General features: G+C 37.1%; 1 protein-coding gene across 4 annotated transcripts in view; it reads right to left on the bottom strand.

The window, feature by feature from the left end:
- pod1 (coronin) overlaps window positions 1-20754 on the bottom strand; it is a 68741-nt gene extending 47987 nt beyond the window's left edge. For 2 of the 4 annotated variants that reach the window (XM_076503934.1, XM_076503931.1), the window contains exons 1-4: window positions 20627-20754; window positions 17318-17419; window positions 16976-17072; window positions 7040-7120 (exon numbers count right to left, since the gene is read on the bottom strand). In XM_076503934.1, the coding sequence (XP_076360049.1) occupies window positions 7040-7120; window positions 16976-17072; window positions 17318-17380 (241 nt within the window). In that variant the 5' untranslated portion in view covers window positions 17381-17419; window positions 20627-20754. Of the gene's footprint in view, window positions 1-7039; window positions 7121-16975; window positions 17073-17317; window positions 17420-20099; window positions 20121-20560; window positions 20580-20626 lie in introns of those variants that run through there. The other 2 variants (XM_076503932.1, XM_076503933.1) reach the window with 2 other exon arrangements.
- Between the last annotated feature and the right edge of the window lie 5400 nt (window positions 20755-26154).

Below are 26154 nucleotides of genomic sequence, written 5' to 3'. Positions count from 1 at the left end.
CGTTCCCACAAATACCAACGTGGCCTGGTATCCAGAAATACTGGATAGACGTAGATATCAGAGAGAAATGCGCCAGTTGGTTTTTTGAATATTGGCAAGAAGAGGATGTAAACTAACGTGAAGCAATTCCAGGGCCAGTAGAAAACTAAGCAAGTCAGTATAAATAGTGCAGTTTGAGTACTGCTTAGCTTCTATGTAATCCAGGGCAAGAGAAATGGCACACAGTTCAGCAGTGAACACAAAAGTTGTAGAGGGGATTCTGCATGCAAACACCGAACCACAACAAATCACAGCAGAGCCCACACAGTCACCCAATTTTGAACCATCTGTATAAATAGGAATGGTAGGATGGTTCAAAAGATGCTCAGTAAATAACAGACATTATTTACAATTAGAATTGTCTGCTTTTTTCAGATGAGTTAAAAATAAATCACATTTGTGGACTGTAAAAAACCATGGTGGGATGAGCTAACCCGTGGATACAGCAATGCTATCCAAGCAGACCCAATTCAACCAACTGCACTTGGATGTGAAGGCCAAAAGGAGCAATGGCAGATTGTCTGTACTGAAAAAGTATGGCCCACTGAGGAAGGAAAACATTCCAAGGTGGGATGCTTCGGTAAGAAATGAAGATTCGAAGAATATAGTAAAGACAGTTGCAAACGACAAAGGTGCAGAGAAGGTTCATGAGATTCTACGTATAAGCTTTGAACAGGGGAGGTGCAGAGTTGAAGTGCTTGATGATGAATGGGGTCCAGCATCTTTAAGGCCAAGGGTCTGGCAGAGCCATAGACCAGTGATCCATAGTCGAGTTTCGATCAAATAAGATCATGTTATATCTTTAACATAGAACATCGATCTGCACCCCAACTGGTGGTAGAGAGGACACAGAGGATGTTCAGTGCTCTTGTGCATTTAACCTGTAGCTGCTTTAAGTGTGGTATAAAGGTCAGCTTATGGTCAAAGATAAGCCCTAAGAACTTGGTCTCTAGGACCACTGGCAGTGACATGTCACTGATACAGAGTTCAGAATCAGGGTGAATACCCCGTTGGCAGCAAAACTGCATGCAAACAGTTTTAGAGGGAGAGAAATTAAATCCGTTCACCATGGTCCACTTCAGTACATGATTGAGGGCAGTTTGTATTTGTCGCTCAATATATCTCATGTTTGACGACTGACATGAGATGTGAAAGTCATCAACATAGAGCCCGTTTGCAACAGTGAGAGGGAGTTTTTCAGTGATGGCATTTATCTTTATACTGAAAAGTCTGACACTCAAAACACAGGGACCCCAAGTTCCTGTAGAAAAGAACAGGAAAGTGTCGAACCCACACGAACTTGGAATCTCCTGTCCATTAAAAATTTCTTAATAAACATGGGTAAATGGCCACGAATATATATGGGATATATATGGAGGTCTCACCAAATGCCATCCCTCCATGTTGTGTCATAAGCCTTCTCAATGTCAAGGAATATTGATACAAGGTGTTGGCATTTGAGAAAGGCTTCTCTGATTGATGTTTCAAGTCGAATTAGGTAGTCTGTGGTGGAGTGCTGTCGTCAGAAACCACACTGGGTGGGCGACAGGAGGTTGTTTGATTCTAGGAACCAAACAAGACGAGCATTAACCATCCTCTCTAAGGTCTTACAAAGACAGCTTGTCAAAGCAATTGGACAGCAGTTTGAAGGAATCTTAGGATCTTTCCCAGGCTAAGAGAAAGGTAAAATAAATGCCTGGTACCAGGCATTAGAAAAAACATCCTACTGCCAGATTCAGTTAAAAACAATTAGAAGAATATCAAGAGAAGCAGGAGAGAGATACCACAGCATATCATAGTGTACATCATCAGGTTCAACAGATGTACTACCAGACCAATGAAGGGCCATTTTCAGTTCCACCAGTGTAAAGGGACGATTATAGTCAAAGAGACAGTCAGTTCAAAAGAAAAGAGGTGAACGCTCTGACCGAGTCTTGATGGCCAAGAAGGCGGAGGTACAAGCAGAAGTGCTAGATACCCAGCAAAAGCTTTCACCTAGAGTATCGGCGATGCCCTGGACATCAGCAACCTCTTGGCCATCAGAGAGTAAGATCGAGAGGTGGACAGAATTGTTGTGCCCACTAACCTTTTGAATCCTGTCCCATATGACCTTGGAATTGGTGGTAAAAGATATGCCAGTTGTGAACTTAATCCAAGATTCCTCCTGGCTTTGACTTCTTACCACCCCGAGCATGTGCATGGGCCCGTTGGAAAACGACGTGGTTCAAAAGTGTGGGATATCTATGGAAAGTATTCCAGGCCCGTTTATGAGCCTTCCATGCCAAGTGGCAAGCAGGATTCCACCACGGACGAGGATATCATGGAAAACGTGTTGAGGTTTAAGGAATACACTGACCAGCTGCTTGTATAATACAGTCAGTTACCACTGCCACACAGTCGTCTATTGATGGCCGATTCACGATGGCAGGATCAAGTTCTGCAAGAGCAGTGAAAGTGGACCAGTCTGCCTGATCCAGCTTCCACCAGGGCATGCAGGTCGGGTGGCATCAACCACGACCAGTCTCTCTCAAAAGTATAGGAAAATGATCACTGCCTAGTGGATTATTGTCAACCCTCCATGAAAAATGGGAGAATAATGAAGGGGAGCAAACTGAGAGATCAATACCAGTAAAGGACTAACTAGGTGCATGAAAATAAGTGGAAGAACCAGTATTGAAAAGAGAAAGATTGTGATCAGAGAGAATACGCTCTACGGAGCGACCCCTCCTATCAATAACAGCAGTTCCCCAGAGGGATGATGTCCATTAAAGTCCCCAGGATTAGAAATGGAGACGGCAACTGTTCAACAAGAGCATCAAGATCTGATTGATCATATGTCTCTCCAGGGGACAGGTACAGAGAACAAACAGTGATGGTATGACCCAAGGAAACACGGATGGCTATGGCCTCCAAGGGTGTGTTGAGTGACAAAGACAGGGTGGGCACAGGCTGATCAACCAATAGTGCCACCCTCCATGTACTCGTCCATCACACAGCTTGTCATTTCTTTAGAGAGAAAACTGCCAAATGGTGACTGTATCAGAGGGTTTTAGAAATGTTTCTTGTAAGGAAAGACATACAAAATGGTAGAAAGCAATCAGTGTTTTGATATCATCCAGATTAGAACGTAAACCTCGACAGTTCCATTGTATTAAGGTGGCCATTTTAATGATGGGTAGGCAAAGTGGCTGGAGAACCCTTTTGTTTATGACCACATCTTTTTTCCTTACTGTCCTTAGTCGGAAGAGGTCTATCGACCTCCATGGATCCTGCCCTGGGTCGATTGGGCAGGTCTTTGTTATTGGAAGGGGATTCCAGTGACTGAGGACGCAAATGAATGATTGTTTTGTATCTTGGGGTGGGAGAAAAAGATGTATCAGAAGAAATGCCTGTATCTGAAACCAAAGGATGTGGATCTTGAGGTTTGTTGGAATGTACAGGAGAAACGGAGATGGGTGTAGAAGTCTATTCATCAACCTTTTTAACCATGGAGGTCAAAAGGCTTTTCATTTGTCTTGAAAACGATTCTCTTGGAGGCACAGAGAGATGTGTCTGCACTCCCACTGTAGTTGTGGAACAAAGTGCAGCAGCATATGTCAGAGATGGAGTAGCGGGCAGCAATTTCCAAGCCTCAGGATAACTAATGTTATGAGTCGTTTTCAAATGCTGCACCTCTTTTTCCTCCAACCATTTTGGGCAGGAACGAAAGTAGGAAGGGTGAGAACCATTGCAGTTGATGCAATGTGGGTCCATGTCACACTCATAAGCATCGTGGTCCTTGCCACCACAACGAGCACATGTCAGGGAACCATGACATGATGTCTTCGAGTGGCCGAATCTCTGACATTGGAAACATCAGAGAGGGTTTGGAATGTGTGGCCGTACCTTGCAAATTAGATAACCTGCCTTGGTGGTGGCAAGTGCACGTGGTGATGTAAATGTCAAAACAAGGGTATTTGTCGGCAGTGTAACTCCATCTTTGCAAGTGTAGATGCGCCGCACTGCAGAAACTCCTTGAGTGGAGAGACCAGCAAGAATCTCTGACTCGGGGACGTTCTTCAAATCTCTCTCAACAATAACTCCTCGTTATGAATTCAAGGTAGCATGAGGGGTAACCTCAATAGGTATATCCCCAATTGCCGCTGAATTCAAGAGGAGTTCACTGTGTTGGGTTGTGGATGTTTCAACCAATATGTCACCAGATCGAAGTTTCTTTACTGACTTTGGAGAGCCAGCAAGTCCCTCTAGTCCCTTTTGAATAAAAAAAGGGGACATTTGCCCTAAAGGTTTTCTAAAAGAGAATGTAATATAAGAAAATGAGGTACTTGTGTTACAGATGTTGAAGATTGATGCCCTGAGTATTCAAGGCGTGGTGGCTTACCCATTGACTGTTTTTTTACTATTTTATTTAAATTTTTTAGAGGATCCATAGGAAAAGAAAAATTTCAGTGCCCACTGACCCCACCCACCATGGAGCCCTTCAAGGGGACGCACTACAATGTCATGCAAGGACAATGCAGCAACGCCAGGGTTTCGTGAGCACTATACCAAAACACCAGCATCAGACACAATGTCCACAACACCCATTGAGAACTTCCAGCACTGGTATTTGATTGACTCTAGCCTAAGTGGACCAGCCAATTGACACAAGGGGGCCACCCAAAGGCTGCCCGTGTACAGGAATTCAAGGCCAAAATGGTGTGTTAGAGTTGGACCCCTGAACCACCAGGATCCTCTCCTCCCCTTCACGGGTCGCCACACACGGCAAACACGTGGGTGGATGTTTAGATCCCAGAGAAGGTAACCACACAGAACAGAACCTTCCCTGGGAGGTCCCCTCACCACGTACAGGAATCCGCACCGAGGGGAAAAAGAACAGAACCTTCCCTGGGAGGTCCACTTACCATGTACAGGAATCCACACCAAGGGGATGCCTTAGGGACAAGAGTATAAATGGGTATGGGATTGAAGGGGGCATTGCAGTTGGATATTAGATTATTAATTAGTGTAGGTATAAAAAAAAAGTTCCTTAAATTGGCTTAATTTTGGTTTTAGTTGCTGCATAAGTAGGGCTTCTTTGATTTTGCATTTGTTTACATCTGCTTCCGTACTTAGTATTTGGGAGTTTTCTATGGTTATGTTGTGTTTATTTGATTTGCAGTATTCAAAAATGTGCAAAGGTGTTTTTTTGTGTTCTTTAAGTCTGGTTTTCATTTTTCTACTTGTTTCACCAATACAGAAGTTGTGGCAGTTGTTGCATTGTATTTTATAAATTAAGTTGGTGTTGTATTTGTCAGTGTAGTTTTTACATACTACGGACTATAGTTTTGTATCTGGTTTTTGAATAAATTTGGTGTTTACTGGCATGTTGTGTTTCGTTGCAGGATTTTCCAAATGTTGGTTATTTTTTTGCTGATATTGGGAACATATGGTATGCAGCAGTATAAGGTTTCATAGTTTGATTAAGAATATATTTAAAGTTAAGAAAGTCTTTGAAAAAGGAGACAGCTGATGTTATATATTTAGAAAATGTCCATGCTATATATTTACCAAGGTTGTTGTTAAATTATAACTAAATTGATACACAATTTAAAACAGAAATCCACAGAAACATCACCCATACTGGATTATACATTTACTTGAACTCAGCACATGGAACAAAACAAAGACTAAACATATTAAGACACAATCACAAAACTATGCGATAAAATTAATGATGAAATTAACAAAATAAAACATTTCATCAACATCAACAAATTTCCTCAAAACACCATGGAAGAAATTATATGCACACACCTAGGCCAACAATAAATCAAGATACAACAATCTACAAAACCTTATACTGCTGCATATAATGCTTCCAACATCAGTGAAAAAATAACCAACATTTGGAAAAAACTTACAACAAAACACAACATTCCAGTAAACACACCAAATTTATTCAAAAACCAGGTGCAAAACTAAAGTCCATACTATGTAAAAACCACCCTGACAAACACAACACCAACATAATTCATAAAATACAATGCAACAACTACCACAACTTCTATATTAGAGAAACAAGTAGAAAATGGAAACCAGATTCAAAGAACATAAAAAGTCACCTTCACATTGTTTTGAATACTGCAAATCAAATAAACACAACATAACAATAGAAAACTCCCAGACACTAAGTAGAGAAACAAATATAAACAAACAAAATCAAAAAAGTCCTACTTATACAGCAACTAAAACCAAAATTAAGCCAGTATAAAGGAACACCTTATACCTATAGTAATTGATAACATAACATCCAACAGTTAACCTGAAGATAACCTAGGAAGGTTGTGATGTTGTTCTCTGCTTATCAATAAAAGTGTTAATACCCATACCAGCTGTTCTGAGATACAGAACCAAAACATGTTCTGAAGGCCTAACACAGTTATTGTTCCTACAAGCCAATGTCATTATTCCCACTAAAAATTGCAAGATTTATGGAAAATGATGAAATAAAACTTATTTTGTTTACCATATGTGGTTAAATTAAAATTTAGTCTTCATGTAGAAAACATCAATAATTTGTGTTTAAGATTAAAGTTTTCTATTAATTTAGTAAATATTTACTACTAAACAATTTTTTTTACACATGGTGCTTACTTAATTCTAATGTACATTAATATAATATTTACCCTTGACTGTGCAGAGTTGTATCCAATGGATAGTAAAACAAAACAATATTTACCTTTGTCACTGCTCATTGGATATATGTATGTGCTGGTACAGTCTAATACTTATCTTTCACTCTACCAATTCACACTTACATTCACTGAACATAAAGAATAATATATTTACCTTCGAGTGTAACAGAGCATGCTTATATCAAATAAACAGTAACACAATGAGATGTTTACTTCTTACTGTATCAGTGAAATTTCCTAGTGAGAAAGCATCACAAACACAATTAGCACACTATTTGGCAAATTACATATTAGTGTTTTAAAAATAAAAAAGGTAACATCACCTGAATGAGCATGTAAAGTTGGAAGATTTCCTCTCATCTGACCATGATCAGTTAAAGATAACACTCCCAAGCTACCTCCTCCTTTAGAAACAGAAGCAAAATTCGTTAACAGTAATGCAACAATTTTCTGACATTGCTAACAAAATAAAATTAAAAAATGTATGTATTTTCAACTTCATCCAGATTTGGTATTTAATACAAACATACAAGAAATTTTATTTACAAGAAACAATCATTAATGTTAAAAGAAATAGTAATAATGTATGAAGCTTTCCACACAACTCAAACACCACTTTGTACAAGTTTATGTGAATGTGTTCCAATCAAGTTACTAATACATTATTTTCTTGAAGCTGAATTAAATAATGGCGCATACTGTTCATAAAATAATGTTGTCCAACAAATGAAGTTCTATAGTGAGATAAAACAAATTATGTTCATACTAGAAACCAAAAAAGCATTTACTTTGTGAGAATTACACAATCATTGCATTATGTTACATACTAATGACATTTCATCTGTATGATATTCAACCAGGTTGCACAAGAGATAAATTATATTTCCTAAAATGCAACAATCTTATGCATAGATAAGTGATTTGTCTCAGAATGATATGTTTTTGTAATGCTTATTAGAAGGTGTTATAAGTTAAAATTGAGAAATTCGGTATCAGTTAAATAAGGTTGCAAGAAAGTAACGTAGGAAACTGACTAGAGGTAAAAAATGTGTTAAAGGTAAGTGATGTGTAATGTGTATTCAAACTTTAATCAAGAGATATTGTTCTTGTTGGGAAAAGGAAGAAATTTCTCAAAAACCTTCAACTTCACTATGACAACTGAAAAGAAATCCTGTACCAAAACTTTTTGAAGTTATGAGCAATACTCAAATTCCTTCTTCCAATATGTAAAAGCAGCAATAGTAACAATGTTTAATGTATAGTATACAATCTCCCACAAAATTATTTCTATACAAATCACTTATAATTTGTTGCAGAAGAAAGGCCTTGATACTTTTTACTGCTGTACATAATACTTATGGAATTTCAAGAGAGCACGTTGTTTATGACATTTTATTCAATTCTCAAAAATTAGATGTTTTAAAATATCTAAATGTATTTCCACTTCATTCATGCACTTCAGACACCTATTGTGTAAACTCAAGCTTGAAAAAAAACATACTGTAGTTCAGACTTGATTAGCCATTGAACAAAAAAGAATCATCTTTGGCTTTTTGAGAAAATAACTAGCCACAAAATATTTTGATTTATAATCTAACACTTCCAACCCCTTGCTTCATGGAATATTAGAGTGTAGGTTTGTATTTAAAGTATGAATAATTTTTGTTGAAAAACTGATTAGTAGTTAAAGAGAACCTTTTTTTCTGCTAATGAAACCTCCAAGTTTCTTAATTCTGATTGGTACATAAAACTAATTTCGACTTTAAAGGTCAAATTACTTTTCTTAAATATCCTATTTAAAGAAACGATCTTCTGATGATAATGACTTACAATTAGCATTAAGCTACTTAAACTAGGTTTGAGGTAATAATTTATTCTCAATTCCAAACTACAGATAAATAGTATGGTGATGAAAACCTCTAGGAAAAGCCCTCATCAATATGTTCTTTGGTCACTATAAACCTCTGACTAGATAGGTGCCCTGTAGAATTCTCACAGAGTAAGTAAAAATTCGGATTTAGCAGATGTTAAATCAAGGTTTAACCTAACCTTCATTTTAATTTGGGGATACTCTCTGTTAGTACATCTCTTATTCTCAAATCCAAGTTACAGGAGGAAGAACTGAACCCAGCAGGAGCTTCTTGTTTATTAAAGGTTTTAATGTTTTTGCTAGTCCTACACTTTTCTGTTTTAAAACAGAATATCAGCAGCTCTAAAGCAAAATGTATTATTTATTTTATTGTAATGCACTGCAGTATGTAGAGTAAACTGTGACAATTTTATTAAAGACTTTGTATAATATAGTGTCTAGTCTCTTTGAGAGTCAAGTCACATCTTATTAGGAAATATGCATCAAAGTCTAAGATCCAAAAGCCACCACTTATTAGTAGGCCCAACTTCTCTGCGTTCTTGGTTATCCATGAGATATTATAGTAAAAAATCTATGCAGACATGCAAGAAAAATTACACAATTAAAAAAAAATCAAAACACGCAGTAAAGTTTGATAAATATAAATGATGAATACCTTCTTCTTTTAACACAATTTCCATTCATTCACATACAACTGATCAAACAAATTAAATTATGTGATTTAACCACAATTATTGACTGATTGATTGATTTAGTGTTTTATGGCACAAAGCAGCGAGGCTATCTGCACCAGACATTCGGTAAAAATGTAAAAAAATAAATAAATAAATGTAGTAATAGACATAAATGGAAATGAAGGTAAAACAAAAAAGTATAAAACCAATGTTGACACCTAGTCTACAATGTTAAGATAGAAGGCAGAGTATAAAAAGTTGTAAGGTATTTACTCTAGCAAAAAGGTAATGATCATAACCCGCCAGGAAGACTAACAGGTCAGTTCAAGAACCACCGTCAGTCACCTGAAGTTGGTCTTTCCAGTCCTGGTTCTGGGTTATGTGTCACAGCAACCAGTATCAAAATGTAAAATAATAGAAGTTTTAAAAGATACATAGCAAAATTGTAACAATGAGTAGCCAAATGTCCAATAAAAAGATAAAGTCAAGTAAATGGAGTAAAATTTGTAAAAGTAAATGAAGGTAAAAACAAAACAGCAATTAAAACAGAAAATGGTGTAAAAACCAATGGTGACATCCAGTCTTCAAAGTTGTAAAATATTTACTCTAGCAAAATGGTAATGATCATAACCCGCCAGGAAGACTAACAGGTAAGTTCAAGAACCAACGTCAATCACCTGAAGTTGGCCTTTCCAGTCCCGGTTCTGGGTTATGTGTCATAGCAGCTATTATCAAAATGTAAAAGAATAAAAGTTTTAAAAGACACTCTGCAAAATCATAATAATGAGTAGCCAAATGTCCAGTAAAAGATAAAAGTCAAGTAAATGGAGTAAAATTTGTAAAAGTAATTGAGGATAAAAGCAAAATGGCAATTAAAACAGAAAATGGCGTAAAAACCAATGTTGACATCCAGTCAACAAAGTTGTAAAGGACTACCTGTAGCAGAATGGTAATGATCATAGCCCGCCAGGAAGACTAACAGGTAAGTATAAAAACCACCGTCAGTCACCTGAAGTTGGTCTTTCCAGTCCTGGTTCCGGGTTGAGTCAATATGGCCAGTACTAAAAAGTAAAGTAGTAAAAGTGTGAAATGATGGCCAAAAGTAGCAGTTCAAACGGATAGTTCAAAAAGCGTTAGTCAAAAGTGCCTTTCCAGAAATGTCAATATGCCAGTACTAAAAAGTAAAGTAGTAAAAGTGTGAAATGATATGCAGCAAAAGTATAATAACAACTCCCCAGGACGACTAACGAGCAGTTCAAACGGATAGTTCAAACAGTAGCGTTAGTCACCTGAAGTTGGTCTTTCCAGTCCTGGTTCCGGGTTATGAATCAATATGGCCAGTACTAAAAAGTAAAGTAGTAAAAGTGTGAAATGATATGCAGCAAAAGTATAATAACAACTCCCCAGGATGACTAACGAGCAGTTCAAACGGATAGTTCAAACAGTAGTGTTAGTCACCTGAAGTTGGTCTTTCCAGTCCTGGTGTCGAGTTATTTAATGTTCTGGCCATTGTCCAATGTCAAATTGAATGAGAGAGATTAAAACTGTAAAAAAGAACCACAATTAAAAAGGTGTAATGAATAAATATGCAACACTTAAATGATATTAAAAAGATTAATAGCCATTAAAAAATTAAAAACATTATCAAGGTGGACAGAGTCACCATCACCAATAACTCTGTCCAATGTCACAGACTGACCCTGGGAAAAAATGTTTAACATATTGCTGTCGTTAAGAATTGTAACGATGGCATGAAAGTAAAATGTGGCTGATAGTGATTTGAGTGTTACACAAACTACACATTGGTGCATCAGTTCCAGATAAAAGAAAATGATGAGTTAAAAAACTGTGACCAATGCGTAGCCTAATGAGAACAACTTCCTCCTTCCGAACTTTACGGAAGCTAGATGGCCAAAGTCCAATTTTGGGTTTGATTTGAAAAAGTTTGTTGTCGCTTTGCTCACTCCAAGTGGACTGCCAGCTGGCACGGAGCCAAGCCTTGAAGACAACACCATAGTCCATGTACGAATAGGCATAAGAGTGATGGTGCTGAAGCAGACATATTTAGCTGCCATGTCTGCAAGCTCGTTCCATAAATACCAACATGGCCTGGTATCCAGAAAAACTGGATTGAAGTAGCTGCTAATGAGAAATGGGCCAGTCGGTTTCGAATATCAGCGAGAATAGGATGTGAGCTAACGTGTAGCGATTCCAAGGCAAGTATAGAACTAAGCGAATCAGTATAAATAGTGCAGTTGGAGTACTGCTCAGCTGCAATATGATCCAGGGCAAGAGATATGGCATACAGTTCAGCAGTGAACACAGAAGCTGTAGAAGGGATTCTGCACGCAACTACTGACCCATAGCAAACCATAGCAGAGCCCACTGAATTACCTGATTTGGAACCATCTGTATAAATGGGAACTGAATGATTGTTTGAAAGATATTCATTGAATAAAATAAAAGACGGTACTTCCAATCTGGAGTATCTGCCTTTTTTAGGTGACTGAAAGAAAGGTCACATTTTGGGGCTGTAATAAGCCATGGTGGGATGGGCCGACCTGTGGAATCTGCAATGTTATCCAAGGACAGACACAATTCATCCAATTGCGCCCAGATGCGAAGGCCAAACGGAGCAATGACAGATCGTCTGTTCTGAAAAAGTACTGAGGAAGGAAAACACATTTCCAGGTGGGATGCTTTGGTAAGGAATGAAGTTTCGAAGTATATTGTAAAGATAGTTGCAAACGGCGAAGATGTAGAGAAGGTTCATGAGATTCAATGTATATACTTTGAACTGGAGAGGTACGGAAAGCCCCAGTGCAGAGTCGAAGTCCTTGGTGATGAATGGGGTCCAGCATCTTTAAGGCCGAGGGTCTGGCAGAGCCATAGACCATTGATCCATAATCGAGTTTCAATCTAATAAGAGCACGATATACCTTTAACATTGAACAGCGATCTGCCCCCCAACTGGTAGAAGAGAGAACACGGAGGATGTTCAGTGCTCTTGTGCATTTGACCCGAAGCTGCTTTAAGTGTGGTATAAAGGTCAGTTTACGATCAACGATAAGCCCCAAGAACTTGGTCTCCGGGACCACTGGCAGCAAAACTTCACCGATATGAAGTTCAGGATCAGGGTGAATACCCGTCGACGGCAAAAGTGCATGCATACAGTTTTGGAGAGAGAGAAATTAAAGCCGTTCACCAGAGTCCACTTCCATTACACAATTGAGGGCGGTTTGTAGTTGCCGCCAATATATCTCATGTTTGACGACTGACATGAGATGTGAAAGTCATCAACATACAGCCCATTCGCAACAGTGAGAGGGAGTTGTTCAGTGATGGCATTTATCTTTATACTGAAAAGTGTAACACTCAATACACAGCCTTGAGGGACTCCAAGTTCCTGTACAAAAGAACGGAAAGTGTCGAACCCACACAAACTTGGAATCTCCTGTCCATTAAAAATTTTTTAATAAACATGGGTAGATGGCCACGTAACCCATATGTATGGAGGTCTCGCAAAACACCATACCTCCATGTTGTGCCGTAAGCCTTCTCTATGTCAAAGAATATTGATACAAGATGTTGGTGGTTGAGAAAGGCTTCTCTGATAGATGTTTCAAGAGGTGGTCTGTGGTGGAATTAGGTGGTCTGTGGTGGAGTGTTTGTCAAGGAACCAAACAAGGCGAGAACCCACACTGGGTGGGAATCTTTCCCTGGCTTAGAGAAAGATGGCACCAGGCATCAGTTGAAAACATTCTCCTGCCAGATCCAGTTGAAAACAATCAGAAGGACATCAAGAGAAGCAGGAGATAGATGGTGCAGCATGTCATAATGAATATCATCAGGTCCAACAGACGTACTGGCAGACCGATGAAGGGCCATTTTAGTTCCACCAGTGTAAAAGGACAATTATAGTCAAAGAAACAGTCAGTTCAAAAGGAAAGAGGTGATTGCTCTGCCCAAGTCTTGATGGCCAGGAAGGTGGAGGAACAAGCAGAAGTGCTAGATACCCGGCAAAAGCTTTCAACTAGAGTGTTAGCGATGTTACGAACATCAGTCACCTCCTGAACATCAGAGAGTAAGATCGAGAGGGGGACAGAATTGTAGTGCCCATTAACCTTTCGAATCCTGTCCCATATGATTTTGGAACTGGTGGTAGAAGATATGCTGGTTGTGAACTTAATCCAAGATTCCTTCTGGCTTTGACATCTTACCCACCTAGAATGTGCACGGGCCTGTTGGAAAGCAACACGGTTTGAAAGTGTGGGATATCTACGAAAAGTATTCCAGGCCTGCTTTTGAGCCTTACGTGCTAAGTGGCAAGCAGGATACCACCATGGACGAGGATATCGTGGAAAACGTGTCGAGGTTTTAGGAATACACTGAGCAGCTGCATGTGTAATACAGTCAGTTACCGCTGCTACACAGTCGTCTATTGATGGCTGATTTATGATGTCAGGATCAAGTTCTGCGAGAGCAGTGAAAGTGGACCAGTCTGCCTGATCCAGCTTCCACCGGGGCACATGCGTAGGGTGGCATCAACCACGGCCAGTCTCTCTCAAAAGGATCGGAAAATGATCACTGCCTAGTGGATTACTGTCAATCCTCCATGAAAAATGGGAGAATAATGAAGGGGAGCAAACTGAGAGATCAATAGCAGTAAAGGGCTGACTAGGTGCATGAAAGTAAGTGGAAGAACCAGTATTGAAAAGAGAAAGATTGTGATCAGAGAGCATCCGTTCTACAGATCGGCCCCTCCCATCAATAATAGCACTTCCCCAGAGGGGATGATGTCCATTAAAATCCCCTGGGATTAGAAATGGAGATGGCAACTGTTCAATGAGAGCATCAAGATCTGATTGATCATATTTCTCTCCTGGGGACAGGTACAGAGAACAAACAGAGATGGTATGACCCAAGGAAACACGAATGGCTACAGCCTCCAAGGGTGTGTTGAGTGACAAAGACAGGGTGGGCACGCGTGTTGATCAACCAACAGTGCCACCCCTTCTACTGACCATCACACAGCTTGTCATTTCTGTACAGAGAAAACTGCCGAATGGAGACAGTATCAGCAGTTTTGAGAAATGTTTCTTGTAAAGAAAGACAAACAGGATGGTAGGAAGCAATCAGCGTTTTGATATCATCCAGATTAGAACGTAAACCTCGACAGTTCCATTGTATCAAGGCGGCCATTTTTAAGAACAGGTAGGTGAAGTGGCTGGAGAACCCTTCGGTTTACGACCACGTCTTTTTTCTCTACTGTCTTTAGTTGGAGGAGGTCTATCAACCTCCATGGATCCTGCTCTGGGTCAGGTGGGCAGGTTTTTGTTATTGGAAGGGGAATCCAGTGACTGAGGATGCAAACGAATGATTGTTTTGCATCTTGTGGTGGGAGAAAAAGATGTATCAGAAGAAATGCCTGTATTTGAAACTGAAGGACGTGGACCTTGAGGTTTGTTGGAAGGTATGGGAGGAACAGAGATGGGTGTGGAAGTCGATTCATCAACCTTTTTAACCACGGAGGTCAAAAGGCTTTTCATTTGTTTTGAAAACGATTCTCTTGGAGGCACAGAGATCTGTCTGCACTCCCACTGTAGTTGTGGAATGAAGTGCAGCAGCATATGTCCGAGATGGAGTTGTGGACAGCAATTTCCGAGCCTCAGGATAACTAATGTTATGTGTCGTTTTCAAACGGTGCACCTCTTTTTCCTTCAACCATTTTGGGCAAGAATGAAAGTAAGAGGGGTGAGAACCATTGCAGTTTATGCAATGTGGGTTCATGTCACAGTCACAGGCATCGTGGTCCTTGCCTCCACAACGAGCACATGTCAGGGAACCACGACAAGATGTGTTTGAGTGGCCGAATCTCTGACATTGGAAACATCGAAGAGGGTTTGGTATGTATGGCCAAACCTTGCAATGAGATAACCTGCCTTGATGGTGGCAGGTGCATGGCTAAGTAACTGTTAAAACGAGGGTATTTGTTGGCAGTGTAACTCCATCTTTGCAGTGGAGATGCTGCCTCACTGCAGAAACTCCTTGAGTGGAGAGACCAGCGAGAATCTCTGACTGAGGAACGTTCTTCAAATCCCTTTCAACAATAATTCCTCGTGAAGAATTCAAGGCAGCATGGGGTGTAACCTCAATAGGTATATCCCCAATTGCCTTTGAATTCAAGAGGAGTTCACTGTGTTGGGTTGTAGATGTTTCAACCAATATGTCACCAGATCGAAGTTTCTTTACTGACTTTGGAGAGCCAACAAGTCCCTCTAGTCCCTTTTGAATAAAAAAAGGGGACATTTGCCCTAAAAGTTTTTCCAAAAGAGAATGTAATATAAGAAAATGAGGTACGTGTGTTACAGATGTTGAAGATTGCTGCTCAGAGTCTTCAAGAGGTGGGCATTTACCTATTGACTGTTTTTTCACTATTTTATTTAAATTTTTTGAAGGAGGATCCATAGGAAAAAAGAAAAATTTCGGTACCCACTGACCCCACCCACCATGGAGTCCTTCAAGGGGACGCACTACAATGTCATGCAAGGACAATGCAGCAACGCCAGGGTTTCGTGAGCACTATACCCAAACACCAGCATCAGGCACAATGTCCACAACACCCGTTGAGAACTTCCAACACTGGTACTTGGTTGACTCTAGCCCAAGTGGACCAGCCGATTGACCCAAGGGGGGCCACCCAAAGGCTGCCCGTCTACAGGAAATCGAGGCCAAAGTGGTGTGTTAGGGTTGGACCCCTCAACCACCAGGATCCTCTCCTCCCCTTCACGGGTTGTCACGCACGGCAAACACATGGGTGGATGTTTAGATCCCAGAGAAGGTAACCAGATAGAACAGAACCTTCCCTGGGAGGTCCCCTCACCACGTACAGGAATCCACACCAAGGGGTAACCACAATTAACATTTCTGATTATGTAATTTCAAATAGTATTTGTTATTAATTTAAACTGCACAAGGTTAATTTTTTTCAACAACATGAATTTACAAAAATACAGTACACACTTAGAAATAAGTTATAAAAATCTTTCAAATAAACAGAGAACTTCACCAAATATTATAATATAGCAGCACTTTACATATATCAAACAAGTCAACAGTATTTGCACTGTATTAACTTTGGTGGCAGCCCTCTGCATATTTGTTTATCACATATGATAGTTTATTTTTTCGTTAACTTATTTTGTGTATCATGTGTGTACATAAAACCAAACACTTCCAAAACCAATATCACATCAAATAAAAATTAGTTAAATTAGTTCCATCATATAAAAGCATTCTCTATAAAGAAGATATAACCATTTTATTGTCAATAAAATGTCCTTATTCATCATTATTGCTTAGAGATGTGTATTAGTATACAGTGTAGAATTTGGGTTTTGTGAAAATTGCATTGAATTAAATATTTTATTTTTCTAAAAGAAATCAAACATTTTAAAAGAGAATTTAAACACTTCACAATAAAACTAAAGGCAAAATTTGTTTTTATCTTTCCTGAACACAAGATATAGATATATGAACACCTTTCTTTATAGTTCTGTTCAAACAGCCATGAATACTTCAAAAAATAGTCTCGCAGACACAAGTGAAATTAGAGTAATTGTAACTTCCATCCTAAATTATGGATTCAATATCAGACTCCATTACCCCAATATAATCATTCTATTAAAACACAAAACAGTGATACTCCAACTTACCTCCTGAATCGATATTAAATGCCATAAATGCAGCACTGGATTTGATGTGGTTGCCAAAAGATTGTGGTGAACCAATATTCAGATCAAGAACCCAACCCTTCACATGCACAGAAAGAAAGCATAATTAAACAGTTCAAAGTAATGACATGCACAGGTTAACAAAGTTCAATATACTAAATCATATTCCTAGAAAATGTATTTCTCCAATGTTAACTAACAAGAAGTGTATAACGATTAATGACCTTGCATATTTTCTTAAACTGTTAAAACAGCACACAAAGAAAGTTAATATATAACTGAACAATACCATGTACAACTACTACAAAACATATTTGTGCTTACCTCCCCCCTCTTTGGAACTTTGGGTGTAGCATTCTTGTACTTGGAAGGTTTAAATCTATACATTCTAGCTTTGTTCTCTCTCAAAAGTATTTTTTTGTAGTTCTGTAAATAAATTAAAAAATAAAACAAATTAGAACTGAAAATGTGTACTTAAATTACACTTAATCTTTACATACAAATCATTTGAAAAATCACCTGAAGACACTTTTTTGTTGTAGATTTTTAAGTTTTAAAAAGGTTTGAAACAAGCTTTTGTTAGACTTTAAACTTGAATTTGAAAATAAATCACATTCTTGTATGAAATATCCTTACTAATTGTAACAACTCATCACAATATACAATCTATTTAATTTTCAAATCTTAATTTACACAGCTACTTATGATATCTATTTACCATTAAAATCAGCATTTCACCAAAAATAGCAAACTGTCACATCAAAGCCAGCAGCTAATGTTTTGATATACAGTGTACCTTTATGGGCCCAATATGAAATCTTTGATTGATACGAACAATAAACACCTGTCAATTTACACTCATGATAAAAAAAAATGAATAGAACATTTAGAATTTTAAAAAAATTTCATAATGTTAATTTTTAGCATGAATGGCTCAAAATAAAACTATTCAATATTACTAAAAACAAATGTCATCAGCTTGATCTTCTCCGATTTCATCAAAATTTAGTAAACTAATCAGCTTCCATAAAAAAATTATAAAAAGAATTTGTATTGACACTTGTAATATTATGAAAGTACACTCTCCTAAAATTATGGGTAAATTTTGAAAATGTCCTTAAGATATGTATGGAATTTAGATTATACATTACAAGGAAGTATGTAAACCATCTGAATAAAGTTTATATAATTATAAATAGTTATGAAGTGACTATAACTTGAAATAAATTTAAAGTGTATACCAAACACACACACACACTGAGGCTTATCAAACTTAACATTTTCTTCCACCCATAGATTACCCCCCCCTTTAGTAGCAGATTGACTATAATATCACAAGTTCTAATCTTACATTAAATGTATACAGAAGAATGTATTGAGACAAATATTAAATAAGTATAGCAGTAAAATAACTGGAAGTCTTCAAACACAAAAAGTTTCATCAGATGAAACATCTTTGTCATAAAAAGCTATATATGAAGAGGTCTCAAAAATTCTAAACTTTTTAAGTCTACCACAAGATGAATAAAATCAAATGTGAAACCTGCATCTCATTTCACCTGGGTTATTTTGGGAAAATGCAATTTTAAGAATATACCTATGGAATATCATCTATAAGTTATTAGTTTTCTTTATATTTTGTTTAGCATAACTCTGATTGATCATTAAGTTATACTAAAGAAAAAGAGACAATGTAAATAAGGAACTAAGATAAATACAAATTTATTTTGATGTATTTATACCAGCTACTGTCTGAAGTAAAACAATTTTGGCTTTTATTTATCATTCAAGCATTTTGGGGTGGATCACAAATTATAAAATAACATGTTACATAATTTAAAAGTACATATAAAAATTCTGAAGATATTTAAAATTGTTTTCACGTAGTTAATAAAAATTCTGAAGATATTTAAAATTGTTTTCACGTAGTTAATGATATGGACATTTTATCGTATATGGATGTCAACTTCTCATACTAAATTCAAAACAACATTTATTGTGTATTTAAAAAAAAACTGAAATTAGTTTGGAATAGGGAACAACTAAACACTAATTTTTCCAGTTCATATCTTGTATTCAAGTATATAATGTACATTAAGTTCAACGATTTTTTTTTTCCATTTTTAACCAGTTTGTTAAAGGCATCAGCTACTTTGATGGATTGCACTACAGCTCCTGTAAAACTTATAAATTTATCTTGGACCAAGAGGAAGAAAACATACATGTTACTTCTCCAGTTTTTCTCTCTCCAGATTGTTTCTTTTTTTGATAATGAATCTAACCCATTTTGAAATGAATACACTGTCTTCATAACGAGATTTTTTGTTTTTGTCTTTATCTCTGTGGTGCAAGTTGTTTATTTACAGTGTTTATCTATCATTATCTTATTTCTTTCTTGGCTCTGTACATTTTTCTTTTGTTTTGTAACCAAAAGATTATTTGGAAATGTTTATTTCTTTTGCTTTTTACTACTTTATTCAGGACTATACAAAAGTGCACCACTATCAACACAATAGATAAAATTACCAAACACCTTACAAGTATGAATTAACCAAAATATAGCAAAGACAAAGCAACAAATGCATGACAGAAAAAGGAACTATCAAAGCTAAAGTAAAATAGCAAAAGAACAGCAAATGTTTTCAAATTAGACTGATATTAATATTTTAAATTTCAAATAACCACTAAGAACATTTGGAAATTTAACTCCAACAAACTTCTAAAAACATCCCCCCTATTTAAATTTGAAATGGTATTCCTGAAACAAATTTAAGTAATACACCATTATCCGTACATTAATATATATAATGGTTTCTGCAAATAAATACACACATATTTATGAATGTATGGACATTTTATTTTCCAATAACGACTGTTTATAATATTTGATGCTAACTGTGAGAATGAAAGATAATTATGGGAAGAAATTATATAAGTAAATACCAGTATATGAGCAGACAGGCAGATATTGTACATTTAAATTCCAAACAGTTTTACTTAAAAGTTTTTCAAGTTTTTAAATAAGTTGTATACACGTAGAAAAAGAGAGACGAATTCGTTTAAATGATAAAGTTTCTCGACAAAGAAACATACGAATTCCATATACCTATTAAAAATTTGTCTCAGCTTGCTCATCTTCTCGCATTCTCGGAGCATAGAGTTACCGAGTAGATTCCATACAATTGCTTGAGATTTTATTATATGACAGTTGATAACAATAAATCAAATGGCCTTATGTATAACACTAGATAACTTACAACACAATTTTTGAACTGCGAGCTTTACCAATTGTTTAAATAATTTACAAGTATGGTAGTAAAAGTTGCTACAGCTGGATTTCCTTTTCATTTCTCGAAAGGATCTGTGAAACGTGACGTCACACATTCACTTAGTCAGTTCGTACCCATAATATTAGCAAGAGCCTCAGCATATGCCTCACGACACGAGTTTAAACTCTACGAAAATTGAGAAAGCTATCCATGCATATTTTTAAGTTGTATTAACTCTAAAAGATAGATCTACAAAGAATTATAATTATTTTCCATGAGTAATGTTTAAAATCCATACCGTATTAAAACTTTTAAAAGTGAATCTACAAATTCAGTTCTGTAAATTTAAGTTGATTGCACTAACCTTATCCACCCCGATGTTCTTTCACTTCAACTTTGATACCGTTTTGTTTCCCCTTTCACGTGTCTTTCCGCTTTCGTGAAAGTTTCCGCCCACTGCGACCGACAACAGACGTGTTTTAATGGCGCTGATGTCTAATTTAAACAAAACTTTACAGTAAAATATTGTGGTATTAATGTAAGCCTGTTCAAGTTATTAGAAGATCTTTATTAATATATTTATTTTCGCAAAAAAAAGGTTGTCAATCACGAGTTATCCAATGCATGTGATAGTTTTATTTTCAGGTGACTTTATTCAGTTAATAAATTATAAATAAATATAATAATTCATTGGCATATCTAGTTTCTGACACTTTTATAGTGTAATACTTTAAGTTACTTTGTTTTCCCTCAGTGTAAATAAGCAAGGTTCGCTAATAGAAAGGTTCAGAGGAGGGCTACTTAAATGGCGCCTGAGATGAAGTGGTTGTGTTTTTTGTTTTTGTTTTTTTTTTTAATTCACGCAAAGCTACTCAAGGGCTATCTGCGTTAGCCGTCCCTAATTTAGCAGTGTAAGACTAGAGGGAAGGCAGCTGGTCATCATCACCCACTGCCAACTCTTGGGCTACTCTTTTACCAACGAATAGTAGGATTGACCGTCACAATATAACGTCCCCGCGGCTGAAAGGGCGAGCATGTTTTATGTGACGGGGATTCGAACCTGCGACCCTCAAATTACGAGTCGAACGCCTTTACCCGCCTGGCCATGCTGGGCTTGTTAAAAGTTACCTTTACTGAATAATTTGACAATGTTTGAATATTACAGTCAACGAATGGATTTGTTGTTTGTTTGTTTGTTTTTTTTGAATTTCGCACAAAGCTACTCGAGGGCTATCTGTGCTAGCCGTCCCTAATTTAGCAGTGTAAGACTAGAGGGAAGGCAGCTAGTCATCACCACCCACCGCCAACTCTTGGGCTACTCTTTTACCAACGAATAGTGAGATTGACCGTAGCTTATAACGTCCCTGCGGCTGAAAGGGCGAGCATGTTTGGTGTGACGGGGATTCGAACCCACGACCCTCAAATTACGAGTCGAACGCCTTTACCTGCCTGGCCATGCTGGGCCTGTTAACAGTTACCTCTACTAAATAATTTGACAGTGTCTGAATATTACAGTTAACGAATGGAGCGATAGAAAACGGGCCACAATATTATACTGTAACGAGACAAAGAAACAAAATTTTCCTGCTGAATTCAAATGTGCTTTCTTTGTTTAGTTACACCGTAATATCTACAAGTTTGGTTCATTATGGATATCATGTGTTTAGATCTACTGAGATCTATCTTAACAGAGAGGGAGCTGTGGTCTTAATCACGATCCATTTACACAAGTACATATGTTGCATTTTTAAGTTACTAATAAAAAATTGTGTTCATTTCGTTAAACTTGTTCAGTGTCATTATTTCTCACTCCCAAGAAAATTCAGTCAAGTTTTCAAATACAGACTACTCCACAAATTTAGTTGAATCTATGCTTATTAATGAGTCTGACTATCTAATTACTTGTTAGAAAGTCAGTTCATTTAAGAATAGTACAAACTGATAGAAAGGAGACATTTTGGTACCGTGGCATTAATATGTATCCAGAGTTGTTGTTTTTTATACAATGTATGCATTACCCCTATCCCGATACTTTGTGCTTATTTGATTTAAATGAATGTTTCTGAATTCATAATGGTATATTCAGGAAATATAAGTACTCACGACTGAAAAGGAAATTGGGGGATATAGACAACAACTTTGGGAAAGATGTATTAGGTATAGGAGAAGCTCATGTTGCAAAGGTCTATGACATTCATCAATCTTCAACGGCAGACTCAGGGCAATTTGTTCATGTTTGGCGTACACGGACCACCTGGAGAAAAACATAGCCCAGAGAGTCGATTTTGGTGAAAGGAAAGTATGGTGAGCAATTGAGAGTTATAAAATTTGAATGGCATTTGATAAGTTTGAAACTACATAGGAAGATCTCTACAGGACTCCTGGGCAGTAACCAGTCAGGTCATCACGGCCATATCTCTTCTCATACTAGTAGTGCCCAATGAAATAAACCTTGATACATCTCAAGTAACTTCCTCGGCAGAAGAAACAATGTTCACCCATTAAGACCGATTAAACAAGGGGTAATGTACCTTTCATGACTGAAAGGTTTTATGCAACACTGGCAACAGCTCATGATGCCTAGTGTCGCATAGAACTGTTCTACAAGCCAGCTCAAATAGCTCATTGCTCATTTTAGCAAGTTCTATCTGGTGGTATTTCTACCTGACAATGACATGGTTCCCATGAAAGAGAGAGGCTTTCGCTAGCTGTATGGATCTCTGTGAGTGAGGTCAAGTAGGTTATGCCTCCAGTGTTCAAGGGAATGAAAAAATAGGATGTTGTCTATTTGCTATAGCATTTCAGACAAACTGCTGCCTGCAATAAATGAATTCAAAAACGGGTTGATCAACACCTAGTCCTGAGAGATGAAAGTCTTTACTTTGTTACTGTTGAACGCCCACAGTCATATATGATAGCTATTACCAAATCAACCTGGTTCATAGGCAATATATTGGGCCAAGTTAAGTCATGTGCCTGATCTCCAATGACTAGGCAGTACTATGTAGGTCCATCCATATGGTAAATGCCACAGCCTATAGTATACCAAATATGGCATTGTCCACTCATGAGATATGCATGTGACACTGCAAGGTCCGCTAATCGGATACTCACCACAGCAGAGGTGCGTGTCTCTGCACCATGCAGGATGGGAAAAGTTAAAAAGTTGTTCTGTTTGTCAACTACTGCAACATTGGCAAAGAACACTGCCCAAAATTTGCTTAGAAAATATTATAAAGCTATCAGTGTATCATATTTTATAATGACATTAGACCATCTAGTTTATCATATGGTAATTTGTATGATATACTTAAGATTCATAAAAAAGAATGTCTGAATAGAGTAATATTTTCTAACATTAGTCATTATAAGCATAAACTAGATGGTTTTATTAATAAATTCCTTAGGAAATATATAAAAAGGTAGATATTCAGTAATGTTTGGTTTGAATTTCGCGCAAAGCTACTCGAGGGCTATCTACCCTAACCGTCCCTAATATAGCAGTATAAGACTAGAAGGAAGACATATAATCATCACCAACCACTGCCAACTCTTGGGCTACTATTTTACAAAGGAATAATGGGATTAACCGTCACATTATAACGCCCACACGGGTGAAAGGGCGAGCATGTTTGGTGTGACAGGGAGTCGGACGCCTTAACCACCTGGCCATGCCGAGCTGTTAAAAAACCTGAAATGTTAAGAATATGTCTATTCTGCTAGTGTTTCTTTGTATTTTAAAATGAGGAAGTTATCCATGGATTAAGAAAAACAGTACTCAAAGAATCTTTGGAATATGCCATTAAAAATTGCATTTTGTTTTAATAACTCTATTTATGACAGCTAGCCTTTCTAACCTCTTTTGTTGTATCACAAAAAATAATAGCTAAATTATTGTTTTAAACCTTTCAATCAGTTATATACAATCAGTATGTACATGTAACTATTGTGATTGTTAGGGGGAGAAATGTTATTTTTGTTATATTAGTTCAATAAACAACTAAAAAACATAAAAACTTTCTTTTGAATAAGAAAATAACTCAAGATTACCACTTTTTCATATGGAAATTGTCAACTTTAGTAAATATCTAGAAGCAGGGCTCCCCAGTGGCACAGTGGTATGTCTCCGGACTTACAAACTAAAAACCGGGATTCGATACCCGTGGTGGGCAAAGCACAGGTAGCTCATTGTGTAGCTTTGTGCTTAATTCTAAACAAACAAACAAACTAGAAGTAGGTATTTATCATAAAACTGCAAATACGGGACTGTATGGTTGTGTAAGCTTTGTACATACCATCTACAAATAAATTTGATTAAAATTCTAATTTATAGAACTCACAATATTGTAAGTACATTTCATTATTTCCAATAACAAGTGTGGATAATTACAAATTTACGGGGTGGCCCGTAAGTCCCTACCCATCCATATGTTATTATGTTATATTCAATTACGCATGTATTATAATTTTTTTTTCTCAGAAAAATATGGCCGATGTAAGCCCATGTTGAGGAAAATGTCTCCCATAACATGGTGGAGCATAATATTATGCAGCGAGAATGAGGGACAGCACACAGATACACTGGATACATACGATATATGGATGGGTATGGACTTACGGACCACCCTGTGTTATTAAAAACAAATTTAATATAACCTTGATTAATTAGGTGGTGAAAAAGTTCTCATTAGGTGAGTTATGATATTCCAAAATGTGTTGTATACGTTAACTTGTTATAAAGTGAGGGAAACATGAGAGCACCATAAATTTACATTATTCTTAAATTCAGGGACATGGTTGATAGATTTCAACATTATCACGTTGTATATAATTTTGTCTGTGTGTTTTTTGCTGTGGACCAAATAAGCTACTTGAAACTACATACAAATAAACATTTACAGTCTATCTTGATCAATAACTCAATCATCTACAAATACGCAGAAAAAGATTGTGACGAAAAAGAAGTGAGAAGGATTTCAAAATTGTGTACAATGTGGGCAATGTAAAATATCTCACTATTAAAAATTGTGCATCAAAGGATTAAAAACCATCATTGAATAACAAACTTATGAAATATGAAATATTATTAAAAACACGGAAGGAAAGTGGTTGCTTCCAATCTTTGATCTTGAAATGGCACCTCTGGGGTGAATATATTGTGGAACCTGTACATCAGTCTTTCCAGTGCAGTTATCAGTTCCAATCAGATTGATACTCAGGAGTGGCGAGTTGCACAAGTGTATGTAGTGATTGGAACAATAACAGTGCCTTGAGTATGCAAGTGATGGGCTGTAGTTTAATAAAAATCAAGTCGAGTGCATTAATGCCATGTAACTTTGTTATAGAAGCTACACATGAAATAAAGTAATTTTGCATCTATGGGCAACTGGATATCCAACTGAATGCTGGAATGGTGAGAAGTAGCTGATACTACTAATTATGTTAGAGTTGTGTCATTTGTCACACTGTGACCAAAAGCAGATACATGGCTATCAACAAATCTGGGGTCATTGGCTGAAGATTGTGCTGAAAATCTGGACCCAATACAGTAAAAACAATTCAGAGATTTCCTGGACGAATATACAAATGGATTTGTAGGATTAGATTGTTCATTGATTGAACAACAATGACTCTCCACCAAAACAATATGGGTAAAGCATGTCCAATAAAACAACTGCCAAGTGAGTTTCCCTGTAGCACTATAGTGGTTGCAAGTGTTAAAAAACAGTAAAAGCAACAGGATAGATTCACACAACCTATGGAGAGTTCTTGGGCTTCTCGTGTGTTGATTGTTAGAAAAAAGAAAAATATGAAGATTATTTATTTATGTTAGAAGGGGAACAGTAATACCCATTGATACCTTTCCTTTTCTATGTACGTAACCTGTTTTGA

The sequence above is a fragment of the Tachypleus tridentatus genome, chromosome 6, assembly GCF_004210375.1.
Source record: "Tachypleus tridentatus isolate NWPU-2018 chromosome 6, ASM421037v1, whole genome shotgun sequence".
Taxonomy (NCBI): Eukaryota; Metazoa; Arthropoda; class Merostomata; order Xiphosura; family Limulidae; genus Tachypleus; species Tachypleus tridentatus.
The sequence above is the reverse complement of the archived record's forward strand: the minus strand, read 5'-3'. Positions and strand labels throughout refer to the sequence as shown.